The sequence below is a fragment of the Chrysemys picta genome, chromosome 18, assembly GCF_011386835.1.
Source record: "Chrysemys picta bellii isolate R12L10 chromosome 18, ASM1138683v2, whole genome shotgun sequence".
Taxonomy (NCBI): Eukaryota; Metazoa; Chordata; order Testudines; family Emydidae; genus Chrysemys; species Chrysemys picta.
In genome coordinates, this window is record NC_088808.1 from 18,915,194 (window position 1) to 18,934,811 (window position 19,618).

Consider the following 19,618-nt stretch of genomic DNA (forward strand, 5'->3'; position numbering starts at 1 on the left):
AAGCATTTGCATTCAATGGGAGTTGTATCCAAAAACACGAGGGTTGCATTTGTCTCTCTGTCTGTTTAGGTACTTCCGTGGATCTCAGACCTAATGATCATGGGATTTAAGTCATTTCCCCTCCAATCTAAGGCATCTGTTTAAACACATAAGCATTTAGCTAGAGAGTGCCAAATGCAAGCCTGGCGTAGAAGAGTATTAAATTCAAATGCGCCTGCTTACTCCAGGTCTGGATTTGGTCCTATCACTTTGAATCGTGGTAATAATGGAGGCAGTGAACGACATCTGCGAATGTTAGGAAAGAATTTGGTGTTTATTAACTCAGTGCTAAACAAACAAGCTTTTAAAAGTAATCCCCCCTTACAAAAAAAAAAAAAAGAAAGAAAGGGAGAGGGGCAAGGGAGTCCATTCCTTTGACGTTGCTTTGGCTGTTTTTCTTTAGCCGGTTTCTGTGCAGAGCTGTAAGGCATTCAGCATGTTGCCCTGACAGTAGCTTTGTCAGTGAACAGGAATTTTCGCTTGAATCTTCCCCTGCAGGGGGAAAGCCATCCAGATCTCTCCCTTTTTTAAAAAAACCAACAACCTGGTGAATTGACCTCATCTGATCAGGCCAGTACTTCAAAGAGAATTCCATAATGGGGGAGATTCCAGCTCTTCCCCCCTTCCTTGTGACTGACAGCCCATTGGGCTGTAGGTGTGGGAGATTTTCACTCTGGAGTCCCTTTCCGAGGGTACACGCCCCTGCTGATGCGTACCAGATTTGGATGGGAATGCTGAACGCCAGCTGGCTGGTCCTGTATCTTGACCTGCTCTGACGTCGCAATACAAGCAGTCTTGTTTGGACAATTTTTAAGCACTTTTTCCTTTTAAAATAAATAAAAACACCTCTTTCATCTGTGCAGGTGAAGAAATTCTCCCTCTGCATTCAGACTGAACTGTGGGTCCCTTCCCGTCTGCTTGAAGAGACAATAAAGCAAAACAGAACTGTACTGTGCATAATGTCTTTCCTGCAGAATAAAAACTTTGCAGAATAAAAATTAATAATAATAGTTTGCATCTGTCATCGGAGGATCTCAAAGGGCCTTACAAATGCTAATCAAGTAACCGTCACAACGCTCCTGGGGGGAGGGGGCATTATCCTTTATTTTTAAAGATGAATGAACTGAGAAATAGACACGTTATAGTAGCTGAGGATGTGGCTCTAAACGGGTACAGGTCCATTGACGTACATGGAGCTGCATCATTTATATTAGCTGAATACCTGGCTCTAAGTGACTTGCATAAAGTCATGTAGTGAATCAGTAGCAAAGCCGTGTCTCGGAGCCATCTCTCTTATGGCTGAATTCTGAACTCAGTGCTGGTGAAAATCTGGAGCAAATCAAAGGACTTTGAATTTATACTGGTGTAACTGGGATCAGAATCTGGCCCTTCATTTCCTGTTTTCCCCCAAGTCCCTGCTTTAAATGACACATGCAAAAAGTTAATTTCTCTGTCCCTGAGCTATTTGTTATGATTTAGGAGGCATCTGCAAAGGAGAAAAGATGTGTCTCCAAATAAGATCTGAAATGAGACGAAGAGCTGCTGAGACAGAGAGACAGAGGAAAGCTGTTCCAGATTATACAGATATGATTATGAATATATGCTTCCATGCACAACAACATCACACTTTAGCAAACTGTTGGAGCAGTGGGCTAGGACACCTAGATTATTTTCCTTACTCTACCACTGACTCACTAAGTAACCTTGGGCAAGTCACTTAACCTCTCTGTACTTGTTCGCCCCAATTGTAAAATGGGAGTAATAATGCTTAGCCATCTTTCTAAACCTTGAGACACTTGGATGGAGGGAGCTATATAAGTTCAAAGTAATTCTTCTTTCTTCTTCTTTACTATCATTTATTTATTATTATTATTTACGATCATAAAGAAAGTCCCAGAGACTTTTTTTGTGTGTGGCTATCCTGCAGCTGTTAGAAAGCAAAGGACGCATTGGTCTAGGCTGAGCATTGTTTCTCAATCGCTACAGTTTGGTGACTCGTTATTCGAAAACAACATTTTTCATGACCCTTTGACATTTACTGTAAAAAGTAAGAGTGAAAAATGTCTTGATGCTAAGCCTATATAATTGATTTGGGTGTGTGTTTTGAGGGGCTGACAGAGAATACTTGACCTTGAAAGGTAAAGATGTGTGTGGGGGGGGAGGGGGGGAGGTGATATGATCTTTTTTAGGTTGTAATAAAATTTTCAATGCCCCATGACTCTGACGCCTCTCCGATTGCCTTTAATGACCCCCCCACACACCCTTGGGATCATAACCCACTGGCTGAGAAACACTTGTCTGGAACTTTCAGGCAAGGATTCAGGTTGGAACAGAACTCCACCCTCTCGTGCCTCGATGGGTTTCTTTTAACTGTTTGGAAAAACAAAGCTCTGTTTCATTCTTCGGTTGACATGAGTTTAAAATGCACAGGTTAGTCCTGGAAATAACCCACGCTAGATGCCATCAAACAGTGCAGAACGAGCGATCTGCATACATTAGAATCAGAATGGTATTAAAAGAGAGATGAGAATTTTAGGAAGGCCAAGATTTCATGTGTGTTCCCTCTCTCTTCCCAAAACCCCCCCAACCAAAACCCAACAACAAACTATAGTTGGCATTAATGGCAACGTGGCTGGCAGACTCAGCCAAAAGACTGGGACAGGAAGACTGAACTGTCCCGTGAACCAGACAGATAGTCCTTCCAGACCAGCCCTGAAGGTAGGCAGCAGGGCACTGCAAGCTTGTCCTGTTGCTCTCATTACTGCAAATGTTTTTAAACAGATGGCTTTGATCTCCCAGAATGTCAAGCCAGCACCTTTCACAAGCAATGAAATGAACTCGACAGTTTATAAGTGCAGACTGGGATAGGTTTTCCAGATGTCCTCCCCCCGCTTTTTTTTTTTTTTTAACCAGAAAAATAGTTTTTCTTTTACTAAACACACCCCGTGTACCTAGGGTGACCAGATGTCCTCACTTTATAGGGACAGTCCCAATTTTTGGGTCTTTTTCTAATATAGACTCCCATTACCCCCCATCCCCTGTCCCGATTTTTCACATTTGCTGTCTGGTCACCCTACGTGTACCCTGTTTGTAAGCACCTGGCATCGCAGTGTGGGTAAACTGCTAGTAGCTGTGAGTACTCAGGGAATTCTCAGTTCTTCTCTGTTGCTAAATGGGCACTGTTTTATTTAAAAGATTAAACTACCGTGACATTATTTTAAGAGTTCCTTATAGAACTGAGACCATTTAGATGCAAGTCATCATTGCGGTATTGCCAGCTCTTGTGATTGTATCCCGAGTCTTATGACATTTGGTGTTTTTTCTTAAAGCCCCTGCTCCTGGAGTCATGTGCTAATCTCAGCTTTCATTAGAAAACAAAAGGTAACTTTTGTGGCTGGAGGAAAGTCTGAAAAATGTGACCCCCTAAAGGCTCAAGAAGGCAAATAAAACCTCCAAAATGTATTATTATTATTATTGGCTTAAAAAGCCTGGGATTTAAAAACAATCTAATGATTGTTCGGGGCATTTATGATTTTTGAGCACCTGAGGTTGGCCTTACTGGTATTGTATGCTGCTGCGGTGCAGTTTAGACAGGAAAACGGATTCATAGGGGTGACTACGTGGAGGGTTTGAGTGGAAAACGAGGAGAAGGAAAAAGCCAATGCCAGCAAATGGCACCATGTAAAGAAACAAAAAAGCAACTGGAAATTATGTCAATCAATAGCATCTCGGGGGCGACAATAATTTAAGTGTTAAATTCAGTCATGAGTCTCCGATATAATTGCTTTCTTTGGGGGTTAGGCATTTGGGGGCATTATGTATCTGAATTTGATGCCTAGAAAAATAAAGGGAGAGAGAATTGTATAGTGGTTTGTTTCTGGTAAATGTGTCATTTTTCAGGCAGTGGACTCACAGCTCCTCACAAGTAGTTAAGTGATTTATGTATTCTAGCACTTGGTAAAAAGGCCCGTCAAAGTACATAGCTTTAGGTAGTAAAATTAAATATTACAGGTAAAAGCTACTGGTAAAATATTGTTTTCTGGGAGTTTCAAAGGGCTCTAGGGCCCATCTCGCACTGCATTTCAATAGAGTTTAACTCCCTTAGTCTCCTGTGAAAATTACAGTTATTTCTGTTTCCAAACTGATTCTGATTTGCAAGATCTCACTTCCTCCAGCCATTGGCTACAGGAACTGCAGTGTTGACGGTCAGACACAAAAAGAACTGGGAAATGTCCATGTAAATCTGGGCTTGATGGGATGACCTTTCTTAGTGGAAACACCAGTTTTAGAGAGCATACAAATACCAAAAAATGCCACACAGTTTCCTCACATGCAATGAGAAGTGGGATTATTACAAGTGAAATCGGGCATAAGATAAGATGCTTCAGCAAATAAAGATAAAATAAATTGGACAGTCCAGTTCTGATTTCAGTTACACTAACGTAAACCAGGAGTGGCTCCACAGAGGTCAGTGCTGTTACATGGATGTAGATGAGATCAGAACCAGGCCTAGAGAGAGCTGTGTCTAGCTGAGATGCGTGGATGAAATTTGAATCTGTGTGATCATTCAGGCTTCCCCCTGAACTTGAACTGAACCTGTTTTGAGAACCAACATGCATTTCAATGACTATTTACCCCTATTATTTTTCATGTACACAAATGGTCATTAAAAAGCAACAGAGGGTCCTGTGGCACCTTTGAGACTAACAGAAGTATTGGGAGCATAAGCTTTCGTGGGTAAGAACCTCACTTCTTCAGATGCAAGAAGTGAGGTTCTTACCCACGAAAGCTTATGCTCCCAATACTTCTGTTAGTCTCAAAGGTGCCACAGGACCCTCTGTTGCTTTTTACAGATTCAGACTAACACGGCTACCCCTCTGATACAAATGGTCATTGTGCTTCTAGGCTGTGTCTGGGCCCAAAAAGTTGGGTGAAGAGGGGAAGCAGCAAAGGAGTCCTAGGATTAGGAAGGTCTTTTCTCCCAAGATTTCCAGCACAGATTTGCAGACCCAAGAGAGCTGGATAGATTGGATCAGCATCCAGACGGTGTGGTCACTAGTCACACCTAGACTGCACATCACTATGCTATGGCTCTCGCGATAAATGAACAGCGATGAAGCCATTGAATCAAATCTTGAAGTCCTAACACAGCTTTTCCTCAGTTCTTACTTCGGCAAAGGTCCCACTGACTTCAAATCTAAATGCACTGATTTTTAGATTGTAAGCTGCAAGGGGCAGGGACTGTCTTTTTGTTCTGTGTTTGTACAGCGCCTGGCACAAAGAAGTCAGTGACTGGGGCTCCTAGGTGCTACTGCAATAGAAATAAATAATAATAATTGACTGGGTTCAGATTCAGAGTAGAATCATCAGCGTTTCATGTATTGTTAATATCTTACTCCTTGTCCCCTTGTTACATGCACAGACCTGTATTTATCTGAGCACAGCTAGATGTGTGCAGCTAACTGAATGGCATTCACTGTCATAGCTAAACCGGGGTTCTGTTAGAGTTTTAGTCTATATTTTGCTCCTTGACTTCCAATGTGTAATGCCAATGAAAAAATCCCTTGTTATTGCACATGTCCAGAAGGATCAGAATTACGTTTTCCCTGCCTAAAATTATATTTACAGTACAGTCAAGGAGGGGGAAAGGTTGGTATTAACAACCCAAATGTGTTGGATGAGGTGTTTACATCGAGTCGTGTGAATTCATAATGTTCCAATTTTCACCTTCAGACTTTAATGATACTTTGGATTCCTTTATAGCTCATTATAGGCTCTTTTGTGATCAGCCTTGAAGCGCTGCTACTAAGTCGCATCTGGTGGTTTTTCAGTATTACAGGGGATTACTGTCCGCCGGGGTGGGGCAGGTAATGCAAACCGCTTGCATTTTGGCTGGAGTTTGTGTTCAGACCACCAGCCCAGAAGTCAAAGGACTCCGCTCCAATAATGTTTGGCATCAACACTGCTTGATTTTCTTGAATCTTGTTAAAAAAGGGCATTGTGCGCATTTGTGTGTCTGCAGCCCGAAGAGTGGAGTTACTAATTTAATAGTAGCTCCTGCTAACCCCAGTTTTAGCAGGTAATTAACCAATTAGGGGCCTAATTAACTCAGGAAGGTTGGCCCTGGCCTGGGACTCGGAAAAGTTGTTTGATTCCTACCTCTGTCACAGTGTGAACTTGGGCAAGTGACTCAGTCTCTCTTTGCCTGATTTCCCCCTAGGTAAAAATAGGGAAATAATACTTCCTTTGTCTGCCCCCTCTAGAAGCAATTTGGTGCAGGCCTGTTTCTACAGCATCTAGTACGATGGGGCCCTGATCTCAGCTGGACCCTGAAAAACGCTACCATAATACAAAGTAATAATCATGATTCTTCTCTCATTCGCGTCTGTTTTTAAACCAAAGTCAGTGTAACTCCCTCAGCATTCAGTAGAGTTACTCCTCATTTATACTGATTTAAGAGAGCAAAGAATCCGGATATATTTCTGCTCTTTGCATCCTCCTGCATGATCTGGGTATGTTTACTGCTCTTTTAAAGTACTTACGAAAAAGTAGATTTTAGGGCCAAAGCTGGGTTGTCAGTTTTGTTGGCCAGTCTTGCTGCATCTTGATGGAAAGGATGATCTTGTGTTTAATGTTGCATAGTAATGTTGTTCATGAAAAAGCAAGCAAAAAAAAGAAAACATTTAGAAGGCAGTAGCTAATTCACTTCGAAAATCAAGGCCAATCTCAGTGCCACGAATGTAAGAAATACACTATCAAGTCAGTTTTGATTCAGTCCAGTCCCTATCCTTCTGTCTCTGGTTCCATCGCAGATTTTGCCATGGGCTGCTTCTGGGTTTCTCAGTTTTATTTACAGTGGGCCCCAAAAGCCCAGTGAAATAAAATTAGTGGTTTGCTGATGTTGAAAGACGCTGTGTCTGGGTGAAAATCACCCCTGTGCAGAGAGGTAGCATTAGGTTTATATACCACTTAAGCCGTATTTCAAGGGATTGAGTGATATGTAAATGGTCCATAGTCCCTTGTGCTGCCTCTCAGCATGGCGTGAATTTCGTTCACCATGTACTGCTTTCAGATATTACTGCAAGCCAAGAACAAAGTGAACTGCAACAGAATTGAATTGGGTTATATGGTTCCAGTCACCATACATCTCTGGACCCTGGGGTAGCTATTGGAGTCAGTGGAATTACACCAAAGGCGATTTTGTTCCATTATTTTTAGTCGCACCTTGTACTTTGAACCTGAAAATACAAAGGGTAACTTTTTTTCTCTTTTCACTGACTCCTTTCGTATGATGCAAAACACATGCTGTAATACAGAGGAAGCCTTAACGCTGTTGTTTGTAATAAAAAGACAAGATATTAAAAATAAAATAAATCAGTTTGTTTCTAAGAGCGGAGAAGTGCTATCCTAGAAATAGTTTCTGACCTTTCATATTTAATATTGCCCAGTCCTTCCCCTTTAATATTTTTTAACTCCTATGGAGAGATAGTATAACTATCTTCATTACAGGAACCCTGTTCTTGGTATTCAAGGGGAATCCACACTGAAGGTCCCTGCTGGACAAGAGAATCTTTAAAAGGAAAGGACAGTAAATTGACTGGCCTGTTCTTTTGGAGATTCATACTGGTCCTCACACTGCAGACATCGGTTAGGATTTTCATTAACTACTGTTACCAGCCACTGGACTCCAGTCCCTCCCTCGGTTCCTTTGGAACCCAACCCCCCAAAACGCCGAAGCACGAGTTGAATACTCCGTGCTGGGTTTGTGCATTGAACATGGAAATATCCTTTAATCTTTCAGAGGGGTCTCCGTGGGTTTGTTACAGGGTGGCGTATTAAATCTCATTTGTAAAGCAGCACTGATTGCAGGCAGCATCTAATACAAGGCTCTTGTTCTATGCTGAAGGGCTTAAAATGGTGCTGCTCTTCAGAGCTCTTGGCTACAATGCATTCCTGAGGATCAACAGTGAGGTACCGCCATCCTTGAAAACAGCATCTTCCCACAGCTAGTCAGGCTGGGCTATAGGATGGTATTACTTGCCCTTTGTGAAGGACTAAGAGTTTTTTCCCCACTACCCAATGCCCTGGATAAGATCCTAGATCTCTGGCCCATCAGCAGGGATCCCAAACCTGGCACCACAATGATTTCCCCAGGTGCCCACATGAATTGTGAAGGCTGCACCTCTCCCCTATGGCCAGCAATTCTCCATAGTAACTCAAACCTCCAAACTAATAAGGTTTCACCAGAAATAGAAGATCTTAGGTTCCCATTATGGGTTCTGCTGTCTCTCTTACATAGTAACCCAGGGAACAAAGATGCTATACGGTGGCATCCTTAGGAAGCTACCTAGGATGTGAGATGGTACTGTCGGCTTTATGGGTGCAAGGAGAGGCATGTTTAAACCATACAGTAATTCTTGTAAGAGTCTTGGCCCTAGCTAGGAACTATACCTGACTGAAAGGTCATGGGCTTGATTTTTGCCTTTGGTGTTGGTGCAGGTACTATCTGTCACTCAATTTATATACAGCACCTACCACAATGGAGGCCTTCATCTTGGTTGGAGCCTTATTGCCGTAACACACACAATACAATAATGTAGAGCTCATTAACTATTGGGGGACTTTGACGTTCTCACAGAATGATGAACAGATGTCTGTGCATAGTTAACTCATCCCAAAATGATGGTCTTCAAAGCTCAGTCAAAGGGAATTTTCATGGTCTCTGTTTCAAAGGAAATCCGTTTTTGATCAGCGTGTCAAAGGCACATGTCATGTTTAACTTCAAACGGTGCCCGTTGCTTTGCTTGCTTGTTGTATTTAATTTTATCTAGTAATGGTCCAGTATCCTTGAATGCCTTTTGATGAAAGCGATCATGATGGCTGGTTCCAGAACCTTTCGTTTACTCCTGACACTGCTTCTCGTTGGTAGCGTCATTTTTAAAGGCAATTGAAAGGAAGGATGGTCTTATGGTTAAAGCTCTGGATGGGGAAATCTGAGTGCTAAAGATTCCTTGTACGACCTTGGCAAGTCACTTCATCTTCCAATCCCCCAACTGTGAAGTGGGCTTAATCCTGCCTTTTTCCCACCCTTGGTCTATCTTGTCTACTTCAACTGGAATCTTCTGCTTCTCCCTATGGGTCTGTACCGTGCCTGGCACGTTGCGGCCACTGGAAGCTCTTTTAATTCAACCCATAGCATGAGCAAGAACGATTGGTGCGATGTTCTCTGGCATAGCAGGTCCCCTTCACAATTTATATGAGTAACAATTGACACTTAGGGCCTTGCAAACATAAATGATTTGAGCCTCACAACAGCCTTTTGAGGCAGGTAAGTTTTAGCAGCTCCATTTTACAGATGAGGCTAGAAAAGTAGATACCCATCCGAGCCAATCACCTTTTTGTGCACACTGGAGACCCTGATATGCTATATTCAAACCCTGGGGCTAGGCCTACACTGGGGGGGGGGGGGGGGTTCGATTTAAGATACGCAAATTCAGCTATGTGAATAGCATAGCTGAATTCGGCGTATCCTATTCGACTTACCCCGCTGTGAGGACGGCGGCAAATCGACTGCTGCGGCTCCCCCGTTGACGGTGCTTACTCCTCCTGACGAGGTGGGAGTAAGCGCGTCGATTCGGGGATCGATTTATCCGTCTAGATGAGACGCGATAAATCGATCCCTGAGAGATCGATTTCTACCTGCCGATCCGGGCAGGTAGTGTAGTCTAGCCCTGTGATTACCACATACGAGTCCCTTTAAAAATGTACACAGCGGGGAAAAGATGCTAATAAATTGTCAGTTTGCACTTTCCCTTTGCCGTAATATTCAAGTTGCCAAACTGGCTGACATATCATGGAAATCGGTTACTTGAATCATTGGATGCTGGATGTTGTTTGATTAAGAGATGACTCTAAGACTCCTGTTAGTACTGTGACAATGCCTAGTGACCACAGCTGAAACGCAAGCCCCTTTGTGCTAGGTGCTGTACAAACACATAGTGAAAGACAAGCCCTGCACTGAATAGACAACAGGTGTCAGAGAGGTGACTTATCCAAAGTCATGCATCAAGTTGCGGGAAGAGCTAGGAGCAGAACCTGGGTCTCCTGACACCAAGTCTACTGTCCTACCTACTAGACTGCACTCACTGTCCTAAAATCCTGCAATCCCTTTAGAGCTTGCAGACTGAATTGTTCCTAGCAGGAAACCCATACATTTAGACCAGTGGATTAATTAAGAAATCACAGTGAAAACATCCTGTCTCCAGTTCCGCTCCTGGAGATGACTTGTTCTCATTGGAGGTAATGGCACCTTTTAAAGATACACCTCTACCTCGATATAACGCTACCCGATATAACACGAATTCGGATATAACGTGTAAAGCAGCGCTCCAAGGGGGCGGGGCTGCGTCCTCCGGAAGATCAAAGCAAGTTTGATATAACGCGGTTTCACCCATAACGCGGTAAGATTTTTTTGGCTCCGGAGGACAGCGTTATATCGAGGTAGAGGTGTATTTACACTTGCTCCAGATGGGCTTTTAGAGTATCTATCATTTTGCAGCCATTTCAAATCTGTTGCTGATGATATATCAGCCCCTCTGCTGCTGACTTTTCTGGGCAGCGCAGCACACTGTCAGTCTGGGAAGTTAGTAGAGAAGCAGAAAGAGCCACAGGGTCTGTCTGGGTGTCCAGCAGAAAAAGAATCCACTTTATATTCATTACAGCCAAGTGCTACCTCTTCTCTGCTGCAAGGAACACTACACATGGTAGATGTGCTTTTCCGTGGGTGTTGTTTTTAGGCTCTTCTCTTTTACATCCTCAGAAATACCAGGAACTCATGGATATTTCAAAATATTTCTGGGCTTAATGAAGATGACCCCCTAATGGTAAATGTCTGTATTCTGAAACAGTATAAGGGATCTCCCACCATTCCTTAGCCCTCTGTCTAATTTAGGCATTTGTTAAGTACTCATCACAGTTTTATCTAGATGCTTTCATGGCATTCCAGTCTTGGATACAGCAGAAACTGGTGGAATAATATTTTCAGGTGGTGAAAAACCCGAAAGGGATTTTTTTTGAGTGTACTTACATTAAGGTTCTATTTGTCGATAGTTTTATACAGCATTAATAAATGATTACTAGGTAATAAAAAGCATAATACAGGCAGGAATAGGTTGTGTTATAAGATGGTTATAAGCACATCAGTAGAGAAGGTGTTATAGACTGGCAGATAAGATTGGTGTTATAGGCTACCTATATGTTATAAGCAACTGGTTGGACTCTATGAATAATCTATAACAGTTGCTTAAATGATTTTTGAAAATGTAATCATGAATTAACCCTTTATAAACGACTTATACATGTAAACTTCAAATAATATGTGATTTCCACCCCCTTTAATTTATCTATTTCTGAAAGGAGGAAGGAGGTGTGGGGGTTTTCTATTTATTTGTCATTTTGTCATTTTCAACTTGTATACTACTCTGATGCATGGACATAATTTATATGTATAACCTCTGATACCAGAAACATGGGGGTCTAATTTCTGTCTGGGTATGAAAAAATTATTAAACAATTTATGTAGTCTGTAAGTATTAGATTATCTTATTCATTCATAACTGGTATATGTTCCATTTAAAAGATCTAGTTGTCAATCTCTTATCATTATCTGTGTATTTATTTTGTTCAAATTCTCAAAGTGGCGGTAATCACAGATTATAAAATAGGCCTGATCCTGATATAAGGTGTATTCTCTCTCTCTGTCTCTCTCTCTCTCTCTCTCTCTGTCTCCCCATTTGAAAGGATTTCCCTTACTTTATTTCTCTGTGTCACTAATGTTGGGAGATCTGTCCTCTTCCAGAAGGAGCTATCACGCATCTGGCTGCTGGTAGTAATTGTATTATCATTGGATCGTTCCCTGAGCTAATAACAAGTTGGCACTCTTAGGCACATTTATCACACTGCAACACTGTTTCAAAATGTCTGTGGCTGCTGTGTGCCAGTTTGCTAGAGGTCATTGTTTAGGATGTCGATATCAAGCGAGCGATCTGATATTTGGTTGCGTCCTTGAAGGTTGAATAAAATATTTCCTCTGGGAAAATAATTTGCTAAGAGAATAAAACTGAAATGTACTGTCTCGGCAAGGCTAAATGAGGCTGTCAAGCAGAGATTGCTCTGGGCAGTGCCAAAGCGTTGCTGAGTTGGGTGGTTCATCTTTTTGACAGCTCTTGGCTCAGAGTATTGGGTCAAAATTCACAATAATTTATTGTAAATGTTTACAGTCTGTGTTGGTTAATCCAATTTGCCATCTCTGCTGCTGATGTGAAACATGCCGGATTAGCCAGTTAATGGTATGCACCATGCATGCTATGTCACTGGTGTTTTAGAGGTTTAACATCTGGATGCAAACTAACCCCTAATTAGCTAGGACTGATGGCTCTGAGTGTAATATAGAATCCTTCCATTAGTGATTTTTCAAGGTTTTTAGCTAAAGCAAATGCTAATAAGGATGTGATCCTAATGAGATATGGTAAAAAGGCCCGCTGGGGCATGACACCTTTTGCTTCATGTTGTTAGCAGGAATGATTCCATTGCTTATTCTGATGCATTATTGCATACAAGACTATAGGCAGTGAATTCCACTGAAGATCGTGCTCCAGGCTGTTTTATATTGAAATAAGAAAGCCTTTCCCCCATCGTCGTTGATGCTTTTTGTGTGGTATGTGCACCTGCTGCAGTCTGCCTCCCCTGCCAGCACCGGTGCCTGATCTGCATAGTTTTCTCTGAATTCACAATTGAAGTGGCAGGCTCCATGCTGGGGGAGAGAAGCAAGAAATGAGCTTTTCCAGCATAGACAGTAATTGGACATTTCTTGTCTTGTAATGCTCAGATCCTTTCTATTAATTACAATAATTTGTATAATAGTAGCCAGAGGGGATTGATGTGCAGAGGTCAGGGCATGTCGTTACCGTAGGACCTGTGGTGAGACCTGATTAAGAGAGTGAATTTTATGGTGTGCTTGACTTAGGTGTGTGGTCAGACACAAGGCTGAAATTCAGTTGCCTTCAGACCTAGAAAATGTACAGTGTTGCTACTACCACTCAAACCCCACTGTCTGGAGTGTTTCCTTTGTAGCTGTACAAAGCCTGGGACAGGATTTTTAAGAGCACTCAGCATTTACCTAACTGCTCTCATTGAAAGCAATGAGAGTCATGCCGTTGACTTCAGCTGGAGTGGAAGTTTGCCCGTGTTGTGCGCATTCGAAATTTCCACCCATTGTGCTTTCAGTTTGCATTGCTTTCTGCAAGCCTTTTTTACTTGGCGAAGTTTCCCTGTGAACCAAAGCTTGCAGTACACAGGGGATTTTTATTAGCTTATAAGAAAGGATCAAGAACCTGAGATTTGCTGCTGACAATACATGTCTTTTTTCCCAATAAAATCTGACACACCCAACTCCTGGGGAAGGGTTCTGGGTAATGTAGTCCAACAAGCATTTCTTGTACTATATTTAAAAAGACCACTAGAAGGTTGTCAAAACTCTGTGTACACGTATTTCAGTTTTATAAAACTTAACCAAAATCTTCATCTGAAACCAAGTTTGGCCTCACCTGACTAACTCAAAACCAAAAGCTTTGCAGGTCTGGACAAACCTGGCTTGAGTTTCAGGTTTCTTAACCAAATCAAAAACTCTGAGTTTTGCGTGATTTAAGTTGTTACAGAAATGTGCACAGCTCTAGTGTTACAATTATTGCTAAGTGAAAGCAATTGTGCTCAGTATGGTAGCACCCATAGATGTTTTCAGGCTACGTTTGCAAGATTATAACAGGGTTCAAAAATAACTAGATAAGTTCATGGAGAATAGGCCAATCAATGGCTATTAGCCAGGATGGGCAGGGATGGTGTCCCTAGCCTCCGTTTGCCAGAAGCTGGGAATGGGTGACGGGATGGATCACTTGATGATTACCTGTTCTGTTCATTCCCTCTGGGGCACCTGGCATTGGCCACTGTCGGAAGACAGGATACTGGGCTAGATGGACCTTTGGTTTGACCCAGTATAGCTGTTCTTATGCTGGTTTTGTTGGGTGCTAAGTTATAGCAGGGCGAAGACAAATACATCATTCTAGGAGAGAGAGTGATGGTGGGAACCTCTGGGGGTCCCTATGCTCTGTCACTGGAGGGGAGGGAGGAGGTTTTGGCAAGGAGAGGTGAACTGGGGAGGAGTTAGCCCTGGAGGGATGAGTCACTCAGTTGGACCAAGGCTGTAGAGACTACTCCAGACATTTGGCATCCAGCTTCAAGCTGACATGGGGAGCAGTCTATCTCCACATTTGAAGATGCACAGAATATGCATCCGAGTGATACCATGGATGTACAGTGCAGACAGCTCCTTAGGTTCTATAGTACCTGACCGGAACTCTTCTCTACCGCGACCAGTTAATACCCTGAAGCCTGATTATTGATTAGTCCATTATCCGAACTAGCGTGAATGTAGATGCTAGTCTTATACAGGTATAAGTGCCTAAACTATTCCTCTCTGCAGTGAATTAGCATCTCAAACCAGCAGCCTGTTGGTTCTAGTTTTGAAGATGGCATTAGCAATGTATTTGCTATACATTTATTAGAAAAAAATCTGTTCTGGTTTAAAATGATTATTGGTGATTGGTATTATTCTAATGGATCTTTGCAAACGCCAATACTTTTGCCTACTAATTCTGGTTTCTCCTCTTTTTTTCTTCTTGCAGCTGAACCTGCAGATCTCTTGAAGGTATTAGATTTTCATAATTTACCTGACGGTATCACTAAAACAACAGGTTTTTGCACAAGCAGAAGATCTTCAAAAGGCGCAGATGTTGCTTTTCGAGTAACAAAAGATGCTCAACTTAGTGCACCAACAAAGCAGTTATATCCTGGTAAGTGAAACCTTTTGATTTGGGACTGCCTATGAAAATATCTGATCTTTTCCCCCATGTTCTAGAATTGCACTTGAAACACTGCATGCTTTTGTCATTTTGTGTGTGTTTGGAAGGGAAATAGTCTACTCTTTTGGGGAGATACGGACTGTCTAATCATCTAATAATGTTAAAATAGCTACACTCCTTTTTTCCTCACTTCATCTGAAGGGGGCGGTACATCATCCAGCGAACATGCAAACACTGGCTAATTACATCTGTTCCCATCTCCGTTAACAAGCTGGTGTTTCTCATTATCACAGGCTGGTATCCAGTTGTGAAAAGAGACTTGGAAGGTGCAAACATTAAATCAGAACACCCTCCATGAGTCCCAGTTCTTATTGGAATAAATGTTTAAATATTAATCAAAATCTTATTATAGAAAGAAAATAGCATTAGCTCCCATAAATCCAGTGAGTAGCAGGCTGCTCATTAAAAACCAACTACACTACAGACACATTTTAAATTTTGCATTAGATGATGAAGCATTGCATTTAAAAAGCAAAAATTTCTGTAAACTGAGAGCATGCGGTCTTTGCTTTAAAGAAAAATGGGCTAATGAATTCGGGCCGAAACTGTCTAGCTAAAGTACTTATATGGCCCAATTTACTGGAGTATCTAAGTGCCTCACAGACGTGAGTGTATTTATCCCCCCAACACCCACACGAGTTAGGGAAGTGCTAGTCTACACCTGGGAAATGGAGGCACAGAGAGAGCAAGTGCCTAAAACTTCCTAAGTTCATATAGGAAGTCTGTGGTGGAACAGGCATTGAACTCGCGTCTCCTGTGTCCGGGATGTGCATGGTACGCACAGTGGTCGGAGCAGGAGCTGGTAGCCAGGAGTTGGAGCCCTGGGTCAGAGGTGGAGTCAGAGGCCAATTGTCAGAGCCACGGGTGAGTGCCAAAGTCAGAGGGCAGGAATTGGAGTTCAGGGTCAGAACTGGGTGATGTGGAGTGACAAGGCAGCAGAAGGGCTGGGGCCAGGGCTGGAATAAGGCAGGAGCAGGACTGGAACAAGCAGGCACAGGAGTTATCACAGCCATCGGCAAATGCTTTGAGCAGCTGCTGAACTGCTGCTGCCGCTGGGCTTGAGGGTTGGTCTGCTGACTCCTGCAGCAAGTCAGGTAGGGTGGCCAATCGGGCAGCCTGCTACAGGCCAGCTGTGCTCCTCAGGTTATCCAGAAACTGGCTCTGCTGCATGTCCCGATTCCTGACATCCTGATCCCTAGGCTAGCAGCCCAACTGCTGGATCAGTCGTCTTCTGTATAGTGAAGCCTTTTCTCTGGTTTTACTGAGTCCTGACTCCCACCAAATTCTCATTCATGTCCATGGAAGTTTGACCTGAATAAGGACACTTGGATTTGGCCTTTAGTCACTACAGCTCACTAGTCCAAATTCATCCTGGGACCTGGTGCAACTCGATAGAATCAGGGGTTAAATCGGGAATTGCCAGGGATCAATTTAGCCTGCTGTGTTTATCATGGCTTGTATAAAGTGTGTCATGTGGATTTCAGCGGCAGATGAGATATATACCAGCATGATCATTAACACAATCATCCACAGATATACACATTACTTCAAAAAGTTTGTAAAAGAGTTGATACAAAATCCACTAGCTAAATCAAGGGCAACATGGAATGCCACTACCAGTCCTCTTAAATGAAGATGCTATTTCTATCACACCCAATATTTCACTGGTCGAAATGCAAGCCAGTCCTATTGGTGTGACCGTCACTCATGTCCTATAGTGCTGGATTTGCTTGATAGCAAACTCTAAAATGATATTGGGAGTTCTGTCGTTATGCTCATATGATAGAGTGCAGGGGTCATTGGTGAATAAGGGATTAACTGGAGTTCAATTTCCACCCTGACTTGCACAAGAACTGGGGAGCAAAGAGTGACTGGGTACCAGACAGAGGGTAGAGGATGCCTTTATAGGGGTTGGAGTCCACACCCAGGATCAGCAATGGGGAGCTGTTCTGTTTACCTAAGGCCTGATCCAAGGCCCATTGTAGTCAGATCCTTATTGCTTCTATTAACCTCTTGCTAAAAGAGAAACGCTATCTATTGAGGAAAAGACCTTGCTGACTGCATCTGTGTTATTTCCCTTCCAACCTCATAATCATTCCACCCGCTCATGCCTCTGTATTCCTGTCTTCATAACAATATTACGGTGAGTGGCTGAATGTGGGGATATTGGCCTTGCCTTCTTTAATTTCTGTGGAACATATCCAGAAGTCCTTCACTCAATCGCTACTTAGCCATTACTCATGGAAAGTCCCACCGAAGTCAGTGGAAAGTTTTCCTGAATAAGGAATGAGTAAAAGCTAAATCAGGGCTCTATGGATATTTTGGGGCTTATCAGAATTTGATTAAAAAAAAATTTTTTTGGTGGATGTTTATTTTAAAGTATTTTTTCCCATTTGTATTGATTTAAATTTTCAGAGTTGCAGGGCCAGTGGAGATGGGACGGGGGGCTGGGAGGTCAGACCATAAATTATGAGAGAAGACATTGAAATTCAAAAAGTTAAAGCTGTATAACCATTAAAACACCATGTCAACATCTCATGTCAAAATATGCAAAGTTCATATCCTTAAATCAAACCCTAATAAATTCTCAAGCAGTATTTTTGTTACTTTGCTTATCTATAAATTTCAATTATTGATGGAAATACTTTTTCATCGATTTGTGTGTGTATGGTGGAACGGATGTTTATCGACATTTACTGATAAAATTGAATTCTTCCAAGCCTAAATATTTTCAAGCCAAGGAATGCAATGTCATCGCCAGTCTGGAATAATGTAAAATGTTTTCCCTGGCTGTGGACATTGTATCCAAGAGCCACATTCAAAGGACACTTTTCTAGTGTGCATAATAGCTTGCTGTACCCCTGCAGGGTGGGTTTTGGCTTTCAGAGGTTTCCCTGCTGTGCGATTCAAGTGGCACATTCAGTGATTCTGGGCTTAAGCAGGTGGACAGGATCTTCTGAGCAGCGAATGCACATGGCCAGTGCAGCAAAGGGATTGAATAATGCACTTTCTAGCCCATTAATACAATTTTCTCTTGTCCCAAGGAGAGATTTTGAGATCCTGGTGGAGTCCTTTCTTTGCCCTACCGCATCTCATTCTTGTTTTTCATCCACCATCCTTCCCAGCTGATAAGACCTGGATGGTATTTCCTTGGCATCCACCAATGCAGCTCTTCAGTCATTTGAAGGGCTCCCACTCAATGACATACTAACGTCCCCATCTCTCTCTCCAAAGGCTTCCTTTTGTCTGTTGCTGGGAAAGAGAGGTTAAGAACTGGGTCTCCTGGATGCTGATCATGACTCTATGCCAGCACCATGACTCTATGCCAGCATTTCCCTCTGATAGAGGTGTTGTCTCAATACCGCCCCATAACTAGATGTGACTTTAGGTGCCCCCAGCAAATGAATGAGAGGAAATATAAAGATAACAAAGTAATTGTAGAGCAATTTACCATGGGAAATGTGGTTTTTTGTGATTTCATGTTACAAAATGGGTGGGTGTGGGTAAAAACCTTTAAAACATAGCTCTCCCCTTCCGCTATAAAGGGCTCTAGGCAAACAGGTAATATTTTGTGCTAATTAGAAGTTTGTGTTTCTTTAAGATGGTAATTTTATGGGCTTTCATTCTGCCTCTGTTGTTACAGCCAACAAAGCAGATTTGTGTTTTTAAACCCCCAAGAGCGAGGAAATCTGCTGAGATGATCTTTCCCCAGCTCCCTAAATAAGTTCTTCAGGTTCCTTGCAAAACCATGTTCTTCCAACCTCATGCAAGGGCAAAAAAGACAGAGGAAGACATAGTCCTTCAATAGCAGCAACGAAAATGCAGTAATTTGCATTCCTGTTGCATTAATGTTCTCTGCATTATTTGTGCATGTATATTTAAGGGTGAAACATCCTAGATTATAGCCAGGACATTTCCTCTAGGAGGAAAATGAACCACACCAGCAAAATCAGGGTCCCCTCAGATGCACTAATAGCAAAGGATTAAATTGGGCCTTTAAATACCCATTCTACTCTGAAAGGTGACTCTAAAAATGGTACCTTCTTATGCAACAGATCTGGTACTTGTGGATATCCAGAGTTGGATCTGCTGATTTTGGTGACACAGAATAAGTTCTGACTGCTTTTTAATCTGTTAAACCCCCAAAACCAGCATGGCTAAGAGAAAATAAGCATGCTTTTCTTCCTTCCTGGCTCATCAGCAGAGTTCTTTACTAGGCTCCAGTTAGTTACACCTCTTCAAACTCCTTTGGGGAACTGCCCAGGTATCACCGAGGCTATATTTAGAAGACAATAAGGTTGAACAGGTGTCACTTAAAGGTCTAATTTTGCCTTAATTACTGACCATGACTATTGAGAAGGAAAGAACCCAGCCCAACTCCACAGACTCGAGTCTGGTGGTTGTAAAAAGATGTTTTTCTTTGTTAACGGACTGCATTTGACACAGATATCATGAAGGAGGGGGAGAAAAGAAGGAATCTCCAGTGTTCGGTGTTTACAACCACCTGGTCTCTTTTTAGTGCCCATGCACCAGTGTTAAGGGACAGCCTCATGGGATCAGGGGACGTGGCTGTTAGGTGGAGTCACAGCACCCTCACAGGCATT

General features: G+C 42.5%; 1 protein-coding gene across 2 annotated transcripts in view; it reads left to right on the plus strand.

Annotated features, from left to right (window-relative positions):
• Positions 1-19,618, plus strand: part of COL5A1 (collagen type V alpha 1 chain) — a 247,587-nt gene that overhangs the window by 42,086 nt on the left and 185,883 nt on the right. For both annotated transcript variants that reach the window (XM_024106028.3, XM_008169084.4), the window contains exon 2: positions 14,778-14,945. In XM_024106028.3, coding sequence (XP_023961796.2) covers positions 14,778-14,945 — 168 coding nt within the window. The remainder of the gene's footprint in view (positions 1-14,777; positions 14,946-19,618) is intronic.